Source organism: Fusarium tjaetaba (genome assembly GCF_013396195.1).
Source record: "Fusarium tjaetaba strain NRRL 66243 chromosome Unknown NRRL66243_c0000498, whole genome shotgun sequence".
Classification (NCBI taxonomy): domain Eukaryota; kingdom Fungi; phylum Ascomycota; class Sordariomycetes; order Hypocreales; family Nectriaceae; genus Fusarium; species Fusarium tjaetaba.
The window spans coordinates 1,019-11,029 of NW_023501694.1; the positions used below are offsets into that span (position 1 = coordinate 1,019).

The 10,011-nt window shown below is 47.1% G+C and overlaps 4 protein-coding genes across 4 annotated transcripts; 3 read left to right on the forward strand and 1 right to left on the reverse strand.

The window, feature by feature from the left end:
* Nucleotides 1-514: 514 nt before the first annotated feature.
* Nucleotides 515-1,826, forward strand: FTJAE_13941 (major facilitator superfamily transporter; the record flags this gene model as incomplete). Its single annotated transcript, XM_037347132.1, has 5 exons — nucleotides 515-623; nucleotides 672-801; nucleotides 855-1,260; nucleotides 1,309-1,716; nucleotides 1,773-1,826. 5 exons carry the CDS (start codon nucleotides 515-517, stop codon nucleotides 1,824-1,826), a joined length of 1,107 nt encoding a protein of 368 aa, XP_037199037.1.
* Nucleotides 1,827-1,990: 164 nt separating this feature from the next.
* FTJAE_13942 (uncharacterized protein) lies at nucleotides 1,991-2,688 on the reverse strand (the record flags this gene model as incomplete). Its single annotated transcript, XM_037347133.1, has 2 exons — nucleotides 1,991-2,525; nucleotides 2,579-2,688. The coding sequence occupies 2 exons, from the start codon at nucleotides 2,686-2,688 to the stop codon at nucleotides 1,991-1,993; spliced, it is 645 nt and encodes a 214-aa protein (XP_037199038.1).
* Nucleotides 2,689-4,057: 1,369 nt separating this feature from the next.
* FTJAE_13943 (uncharacterized protein) lies at nucleotides 4,058-6,385 on the forward strand (the record flags this gene model as incomplete). The annotated part of the gene is made up of 6 exons (XM_037347134.1): nucleotides 4,058-4,375; nucleotides 4,424-4,987; nucleotides 5,036-5,135; nucleotides 5,182-5,585; nucleotides 5,662-6,241; nucleotides 6,291-6,385. 6 exons carry the CDS (start codon nucleotides 4,058-4,060, stop codon nucleotides 6,383-6,385), a joined length of 2,061 nt encoding a protein of 686 aa, XP_037199039.1.
* Nucleotides 6,386-7,753: 1,368 nt separating this feature from the next.
* On the forward strand, nucleotides 7,754-9,429 carry FTJAE_13944 (uncharacterized protein; the record flags this gene model as incomplete). The annotated part of the gene is made up of 7 exons (XM_037347135.1): nucleotides 7,754-7,925; nucleotides 7,998-8,111; nucleotides 8,170-8,302; nucleotides 8,362-8,779; nucleotides 8,832-9,033; nucleotides 9,084-9,307; nucleotides 9,361-9,429. The coding sequence occupies 7 exons, from the start codon at nucleotides 7,754-7,756 to the stop codon at nucleotides 9,427-9,429; spliced, it is 1,332 nt and encodes a 443-aa protein (XP_037199040.1).
* Between the last annotated feature and the right edge of the window lie 582 nt (nucleotides 9,430-10,011).

A 10,011-nucleotide genomic window follows, 5' to 3' on the forward strand; every position in this document is an offset into this window, starting at 1 on the left:
GATGTGACTCCTCTTACCATGCAGGTAAGATATTTTAAAGGGCGGTCTGCCCTCGCAGCCTGATATGATTGTCGCCCTCATTTCACCGCGAAGATCCGAACACTTGATGACAAACGCGCCAGGACAAGACTCCATCCTCACAAAATGCCTGTAAAAGCGAGATATGATCACCGCAAGCGCATGCTACCGATCTCAACAATAAGTTATGTCAGGGGCTTTCGACAATATCCCGTGAATTTTTGGCTATGTACACTTCTGTTATTTCTCGTGGAGCTCGGTTGTGCGATCCTTGCTGCTCCTTCGCCAATGCTTCTAGAGACAGCTGTCTGCCGGCACCATTTTGAGAAAGATAGACAACTTCTTGACGGAGAGCCAACCGATGAGTTTTGCAGGAGCAAGGAGGTACAAGTGCACTTCGCATTCGTGATAACCGTGCTGTCAACACTGTCGACATTAGCTGGTATGCAAATTCGCGACAGCCCTCCAAGGCAAAAGCTGACGGTGCAAAGCGACGATGATGCAAGTCCCCATGGGAATGCTTGGGGACAAAGGCGGCATTAGGCTTGCCTTCATGCTGAATGCCACCAGTAATGTCTTATACTGGGGATTCATAGTAATAGTAGGTATGATGTCCCTCATCGCACTCGAAGTAGGTCTACTCATCGTGATAGGATCGCAGCAGAGTTTTCCACTCTGGGGATTCTATCTCTCGCCAGCATTCATACTCTTCGGAGGAGGGCCATGGGTAACTGGCACACTTGTTTTCGCTGCCGTTAGCGATAGTGTCAAGCCGGAACAAAGGTATGCTCCAACCCTCATTATTTGAAGCCCCAGAACTGACCTGGTCGCCATAGAACAGCGGCCTTCTCGATTATGGAAGCGATATCAGGGATCGCGGACCTTCTAGGGCCAATTATTGGCACAATGACGATGACCATTCACCTCGGGATTCCGTTTGCTATCGCACTCGTGGTCTTCTGTTTGATGTTTCTTCCAGCGAGCCATCTCCGTGAAACTACAGTGAGCGACATGGAGGGCGTTGGGTCGTCACCAGTTGAGACCGAGTCACTTCTTAGTGTCGATAGCGCTTCAGATTGCGAGGACACCGACCTAGAGCACACTGCTAGAGACCTACTCCCTCCACGAGCCGTCATATTCAGTATATGTTTTATCTGCTTCTTCTTCTTCCAGGTAGCAAGGGACTCCACGAACTATCTAATCCCTTGGGTATCTCTACGATTTGGAGAGACCATGGCCCGGGTAGGCTCCCTCACTTAACTGATAATGTTATAATTGACCATGTCACAGGCCGGGCTTCTGTTCTCACTACGCGCAATCATGTCATCTCTTCTATACTTCGTTATCTTGCCGCTTGCAACCTCGTGGTTAGACCGGAGTCGGCCAAGTGCAAACAGAGATCTTACGCTTTCTGCATCTGGTGCTTTTTGCTGTACATTGGGCACCCTTGTTGTCGCAGCCGCACCAAACCTTGCGACAGTTGCTTTTGGATTTGCACTATCGGTTCTGGGATCAAGCATGACCGTCACATTGCGATCATTCCTTGCTTCTAATGTGCAGAATGCCTTTTCGGGGCGATTGTTCGCGGTTGTCTCTATGACCGGGACTATTGGTAGCCTCATTGGCATGCCCATCATGGGAGCTGCCTATTCTTTGGGCATCAACTACGATATTGGGCTTCCATTCTTGGTTTCAGCAGTAAGTCACATCGAGTCAGCATGCAATCCAGTCGTGGCGAGCTAACATGGCCTCAGCTGTCGTATTTTCTCGTACTTGGACTCCTTGTATGGCTTGCATCAAAGATCTGATACAGTGAGGGAGACGGTGGGTGCCAACGCTAAAGGGCTACAAGCGTCAAGAAAGTTCTTTATGAACATCAAGCAACTATTCACTGAATCAAAAATCGTCTCGAAATCACATGGATATGTTCTGACTAGCTGAACTAGCCACACTCATACTTGTCATAGTGTGGTTATACATGCTTTGGACAGACCCAACAAGCCCGGGCAAGTTTGATCGTGGAATCATTCAGGCCACTCTTGCAATCAAACGACCAGACAGACGGACTATGGCTTGGGGTGAGGTCAACGCTGAGGTCCTCAGGCCTAGAGGCAGGTACAGTGAAGTTGACACGGCCTCGATTCTTCTCGATGCGTCCGACGATTTCATCTTCGCCAATGACACAGATTCCCAAGACATCCAAGAGGTTTGTCTCGGCCAAAAAGGCACGAAGCCGTTCCACAAACCCATTGGGCAAGGGGACGTCCTTGTTCTCTTCTTGACCAGGATGATTGAAGCCAAACTCATATGGCTCCAGCATATCATCCCAAAAGCGCCAGGACCGTGGGACTAGGTAGCCTCCAGCCATTCTACCATCTGGAGGAACAGGCCAAGGGGTTGAAACGTGGCCGAATTCCACAACACGTTCACCTTCTTCAATGGAGAAGTGTTTGTGAAGAAGGGCGAGGCCAACTGTGTCAGTAACCTCAAATTGCTGAAAGATATCTCTGCATTGATCATGAGAAGGAATACCTGGCAAACATCAATTGGATGGCCTCACCTCAGTTCTGCCAGGTCAGATCTGTCTCCAAGCTTGGCCAAACGTTCGCTCAGAAGTTTGTTGGACTGGCCCAGTGTGGACAAGCTGTTGAATACGTCAATGTGCCACATGTTGGTGAGCTATTATGCAAATAGAGAATGTGCGAATTATTGGGAACCCTGAAGTTGGCAGTTGATTCGGTTTAGCTAATGTTGAAACTTTCCGATAGCGTTAGAACGAGGGCCTCGATACATCATATTTTATGGCCTCATCCTATGAGGCTCTCAGCCTGGAGTTCATTGCATCCATTTCATCCCACGTACATCAGCAGTTGACCATCCAACTCTGTTGATAGCCCCTCCATAGATCAATAATTTGCCGGCTATATGCTGTAATTCGACCACTCATATCCATCAGCTATATCCGATGCCTTACTTGAGGCCTACCCTCCGCATGGCTTGTATGACATCAAGCTCCATGCGGAGCCTCAATCTCGAGTACGTATTGTATCTGGTAACTATGAAACTGGTCGAAGATGTTGTGGCCTGGCCGCTTTACATCGGATCATGAGGCTCCAAGATCGATTTATGCATGGTACATGTATCTTATCCTCGGGTAGCGCAGAAGCTTCCGATATTGAATCAAAGAACCAGAATAAAATGGCCCAAGGCCTACAAAGACCTACCAAAATTGTCTAAGTATTTTCGTCACTTCAGAAGAGGTACTCGGGCCAACGGATACATGTACAAAAGACTGATGGAGTGATGGGCATCCATTTATCCTGATTCCAGGCTGATCCATGCAGCGTTCCCCTGCACACCGACTTTAAAAAATGTGCCCGCGTCAGCGTTTGCTGAGTGGCTTTGCACAGCCTCGTTTCGAAGCGCGCAACATATGCACGGCGGCATCATTGTTGTTTGGGGCCTGAATATTGTCATTTTCTGCATGATATAGTCCCTTTGCTAGGCCGTTTTAGCATTGAGCTCAAACCTTAAATAAAACAGATTTAAGACGGAAGTTTCCAATTTTCCAGGTCTTCTCTGGTCCTCGAAACCGGTCTGACGCTCGAGAAAGGTGAGATGATTTCATCCTTGGTTGTGTAACACACCAAGACAACATATTGCTTATTCTGGCTCCTTGCAGCTACCCAACGCATCGATGTGCAAAAGTCATATCACATGCAATAAGCCGCCTTGAGACATACATGCCGTTAATCTCAACCAAACGGAGGATGAGCTCCGTTTCGATCATGTTCTGCAAGTGAGCAGCCTCCGAAGGTCTTCCAACCTGACACTGTCACGCCTTGCATTCTTTCTTGTATATCAATGGATTAAGGAGCATCACATGGTAAAAATAAATGCTACAGGAAATCACTGAGGAGCTTGCGACTGCAGTGAGTGCTACCAACCATCCGACATGTGTAAAGCGTTCACAGGCAGTTTCACCGACTTGGTCTAACCATCACACAACTTTCTCATTCACACTTGCTGTCAATTAGCCATGTCACATCATTATTCACCTAAGTCAAGTGTAATCTCCGGTCCCGGTGGGGGTACTCGATCTGCGAGTGACGTATGCGATAACACTGAACCGTTCAGTTACGGGAATGGTGATTCCCGCCGAGACCATGTCCGCTTTGCCGCTGAACTGGGCAGCGCCGTTGAAGAAACTGTTACATCAATTGTAACAAGACATGGCGGTTCTGGTGTTGACAAGAGCCTTGCCTGGGAAACCATCCAGAGTCTCGCAAGGTCCAAGCTTGATGGACTCACAGGCAACCTGATAGCACAAGGGACCCAAGGCTTTTACACTTCTAATGTAGGTATCAGTTAGATCTAGGTTAATATAGCACTAATAATTTGCCAGAACTTTGTATCTGCAGCTGGCGCCTCGCTTTTCTCTCCTGAAAATGCCGACTTTATGAACCACGATGTCCCATTCATGACAGACTTGGGCGCATTCTTCCCTGATGATCAGCCTCTTGGCCTCGAAGATTTTCAGACTCTGGAAGTTCCAGACTTCGGACATGCCATCTATGATGATGGACCCTTTTCACAGATGCCCATTTCAACTCCCTCGTCCGGAACTATTACTCTCCCGGCTAATAGTCCATCCTTACAAGATCCGTGGCCTGATGGAATTTCCGTTGAGTCTTCTGCGACGGGAAGTACACACACTATCACAACTAGTCCAGCCCCTAGACACCATGTTGTAGCGCCTCAACACGCGGGACAAGGACTCGCGATTCCTCAAGCACGTCACGATGGTTCTAGGCCCCAGAGAAGCTTTAGACCTCCTTCCAAGCGTTCTGTAGCCCAAGCCGATCGCTTAGCGCAAAGTAACACCGCAAAACTATCAGATAAGCGCTCTAGGCTTGGAAGACCTTGTCAACGACCTAGTTGTGTTCGTTGTAAAATTCAGAAAAGAAAAGTGAGTGACGAACCCTCGAAGTATTGCAGAGGGCTAACAAACGCATAGTGCCATGGAAACGCAAAGGCTTGCGAGTCTTGTCTGTCATCTAGGTATCGGGATCTCTGTGTTCCCGCAGATTTCAAAGGGTTGCGAACTCTACTTCATAGTCAGTCATCAAGTTTATCAGAAGGTTCAGTACTAAAATGTTGTAGGCTTGTACCAAACACGTATCCAATCTTTACTCGACAATGTCGCTGGATGGTTCCCGATAGAGCCTTCTAATACAGTAACTATCGAAATCTCAAATGGATTTATACCAACGTTACAAGTGACATTGAAGCCGTACATCCCCTTCAACCGGGATGCTCTAACTCATGTCCTGTTTCGCGGGACTGAAGCTGGCATGATAACTCCGCGGGCTGAAAGCACGGCGTATTCTTTGGAAGACGGTACTCTCAACCCGGAGAAGATTGACACCTATTGTGATAGTCTTGCATTCGATCTAGCACTGAACGAAGGAAGACAAACAGCGGACAGGAATAGACTGGCAAGCCATATTCTTATGTTTGCTACTACACAATGTGCAGAGCTTCAAGAAGTATCGAGCATCGAAGGGGTATGTAACTGGATCGTTGGTCATCTTGGCATAAATGAAGCCCTGGGAGGATAATTTCAACTAACTTGGCATGCAGATCGACTTGGTACAGCTTGCCCTGCGATTTTGGGCCATGCAGGCTGTGTTTTTCAAGTTTCCCTGGACGATAGAGAAAGGTGCTTCAAAGATCGGCATGCGGCCCCTGGATATCCCTGGATGCTGGTTTGGAAAGACGCTACTCCCGCGACTTGTCAACCAACAGCTCGACAGGGCCTTCGAGATCCGTATGGATGAACTGGAGCGAGAGATCCTTGAACGGCTTCAAGAGATGATCCTCTGCCGTGACCGAAGCACGTACTGGTTTGCCATATTCCTAACAACATTTATACTATTACATAGTCTGGAGAAAGACTCATGGAACATGCACGCGTGGGAGTACGAGAAGAACCGTGAAGGGGGAACTCGCTGGCCTCTGCGAAGAGATCCGTGTGATTACTATGGCCAGAACAAACATATCGCGGATACACTGACAACATATTTCCGTATTGTGACGAATGGGCATGCGCCGTTTACCTTGGACTGGACAAAGGCTTCAAATAAAGGACTTCTGGGTGAGAGTTTGCATACTCGATCACTGATTGAGGGCATTCAGGAGGATCTTCAGAGTCCCCAGTCCAGTGAGTAATCTTCCCCTCAGAGAAATGGCATATGCTAATCGAAGAACAGCCTACAGGGGGGAGCTGGACGTCGCAAATGAGTTCCGAAGAGATGATGTTGAGAGCTTGAACTATCACTACACCAAGAGATTAATTTTGGGTTAGACTCAAACCCCATTCTTATTTTATAAACATATAAACTATAGAACCATATGTTCACATTAAAAGTCAGTAATTAAAACACTGCTGTGACGCCTTATTCTTCTCTTTATTCACTACCCTCGCCATTCAGGTGGCGGGCGATGATACGTTCATCTAACTAGCAGTCATCACAAAACGCCCCTGTAAACGTGCATGAACCCTGTAAAGCTGCGATACTATCGGGTGGATCTGCGGGTAACCGATCTTAGCTCAGGGGCAAGGCAGAATTGCTGTTTGGTACTTACGTATTGTACTGTATATTCACTCTGTAATATGGGTATCTTTTCGCAATAAATTCAAGCCCAACCAAATTGCTTCATCAAAAATCCTCATCTTGTTTTCCTGGTATGAGGGGGCCTCAGCACCTCAGCTGACAGACAGTTGGTGGCTGGTGAGACAAAGCCAGTCACAGCTTTTCCTTTGGCATGCTCTCATTTGTGCTTCGGCGTCGCGTGTAGGGAAAAGGGTCGTCACCGCTCCGAAGCCACATCGAGATTGGAGTGTCATGCTCCGAGAGCAACTTCAGACTGTGTAACGCGACGCGTGTGATCTTTTCCTTGGAGCTCTTCGAATCAGGCTGCGATGATGGTCAGCACAATGGCTACACAAACGGATGCACGCCGCTGACCTGTTTATTGACATATTCCGTTGTCTCACTCATTTTTGTGATAGATCAGGTAACAGTGTGGTTTTTTAACTGGCTGGGTATTTGCAGTTTCGTTGGTATTCAGAAATGATCCAAATTATTGCTTCTTTACAGTAACAAGGGAGCCAGCTACTAACGCAGCTCTCTTATATCATTATCCATCCTCATACTCATCGCCCTGCCAGAGTTCTATCTTCTTAGCGTCGGAAAGTACGAAAAGTCTATATATTCTAATGTTTTCCGTTTGACTTTCCGACTTTTTTTTTTTTTTTTTTTGAAGCTGCGTGAAGGGGGCCATCAAGAACTGGATTGCGGAAATTCAGTCATGTCTAACACAACCCTGATCGATCCTTCGCACCTCTGATTCGCCTGTTTCCATCACCCTGCATACCTACTTGAATGTGACATCGGACAACGTGCTGCATTGTTCACTCTGCAGCTGATATCCTTGTCTGTGTGACATCCATTCTGATTATTGTCTTTCCCGAGGTTCGCTGAGTCGTTGCAATTGCTCCCCCAGAAAATCAAGGGCGGCCTCATATCTCCCCCATTTCCGAGGTCTTTACCCAATAAACTTTCCCTCCTACTTGTCCCTTTCCGCTGACATCAGTGCTCTCGCCCGGTAAATACGCAAGAATGCCTTGCGATCAATTGATTCCACGTCTTGCTAGCTCACTCCTGTAAACATGATGCGGTCCGATACGAAATCCGCCTGCTTGGCATTGGTCTTCTTGGGTCTCATGACTTTAGCCGACTCCATCACCGACAGTCTTCTCCCCGCTCTCGCTGATGACGCTCACACCCAATCAGGCCACTGGAATCTAGGCACTGCGGCTCTTGTGCTCAAAGGCGTGTCTGGTGAGTTGGCGCTTCACGTTTAGCGAGCGATATTGCCTGCGAAATGTGGCTTATTACTGACACAAGGCACAGATATTATTGGCCAATTTGTGATTGGCTATGTTCTCAACACCAGGTCCAAGCATCATGCCATGAATCTTAACGCCACGAGTATCCTTGTCGCCAGTCTCGTCACCTTGTTGAGCTGTATGCAGATACCAAACAAACAGTTCGTCCACAAACTCAAAACTAACAATAGCAATAGTATGCTACGAACAACAGTGGCCTATCTTGGTTGCTGTAGTGGGCCCTCTAGTAAGATGTATCGCAGGAGGGTCTCATGCCTCAGCATTTCTCATACTCTCTATACTCCATGATCAAGCCCCCACTCATTACCGGTCTGTTCCCCCATCCTTCACATCCAGATGGACATGACTTTATACTAATGGGTTTTCAGGTTTGCAAGTTACTACTGCACAGGAGCTGTTTCAGTCGTAGCTCAGTCTCTAGGTCCATTCTTTGCCTCTAAACTTGCTGATTCCAGTCACCTCTTGCCTGGGATACTGTCCGGAACCTGTTGCCTTATTGGTTTTGGGATTGCTGATTCCATGAAGTCTGCGCATTGCGAGAGCAACAATTCTAGTCATGATGAGTCCACTTCCTTGCTGCCTAATCACCAACACGATGTTGAGCCTAAGAGCCTCGATATTTCGGTGACGGAGTACTTATCTAGATGCTTTGGCAAGAAGTCTCTGATCAAAACTTCAAGTCTTGTATTTCTGCCACAAGTGCTTTTCCTCATGGCTATTTGCAAATCAACTCGACCGCTTTTCAAAGCATACATTCAGCATCGAGATGACGTTAGTCCTGCCGAGGTGCGTAAGCGAAGTTCTACTCCGATTTCAAACTCATAACTCTTGTATCTAGGCCGAAGCTTTGTGGCTTCTCCGTAGTGTCATGAGCGTTGTTATCTTTGGCATCATCCTACCAGGCATTGTTCTGCACACTGCACCGAGTGTCCCATATCCTAACAGTGTCAACCTTCACGCCGCCCGAATCAGCGTTTTATTTATCTCCATTGGTGCTTTCATGATAGGTCTATCAGGGTCTCTGCGCTCCATTACAGCAGGTAAGTCGTACCCAAAGGCTAAAAATGTCACTTTCTGAAACCATTGCAAGCCCTTGTGATAAATACTCTGGGTGTTGCAACTGATCTGAGCCTGCTTGCCTTTGCATCGAGTGGCTTTAGCAGCTCTGATGCAGGAACTGTCATGATGACTTTGGCATCGATCGAGAGCGCTGGAACATTGCTCGGGATTGGTGTTTTATACCCTATCTATCAGTGGAGTATTAACGAAGACCTACCATTTCTGGTAGGGGGCGTTCCTTACTACATATGTGGGGTGAGTATATGCACTTCAAGTCTATGCAACCTACCTGCTGAATCCAACTACAGTCTCTTTACGCCGTCACTGCCGTAATTGTGTGGTCTTCAAGAACGAGAAGCCAAGCTACTGAGTCATGATCTGAGGTACGTAGGAGCACCCTCACAAGAATTGTGCTAACAGATATTCTCCGCACTGCAGGGGGTCCCGTAATCCTATGCACGCAAGGTCTTGAGTCTCATCATGAGGAAGATATTGATCAACAAACCTTGCAATTACGTGATGAATTTTCGGAGCCGGATTGTTCAGATAGTCCTATCTCGGAGTAGAATGGCCAAACGGACCAATTTGGAATTTGGAGGCTAATGACAAAAATGGTGGCGTGATGAGGTACCAAGTTGGCAGGCAGGGTTTACAGGACTGCAGACCGAGGTACTTGATAACTTGTTTCCTATTTCATGTAAAATTACAGAAGTTGGTGTCTGTTCTCCTCGTTCAGCCTGAAAATCACCGGCTATAAACAATATCAGGGGCTAAATTAGCCGTTCTTGAAAATCAACTAGCCGAATCATTTTGCTGCTACCGTGGACCTGACCTGAGATCAGGGTTGGCATTTAGTATACTAATACTAATACTAGCCTAGTATTAGTATACTAATCCTTTTTAAAATACTAACTAATACTAATACTAGTTTTTTTAGTATATACTAATACTAATACTAA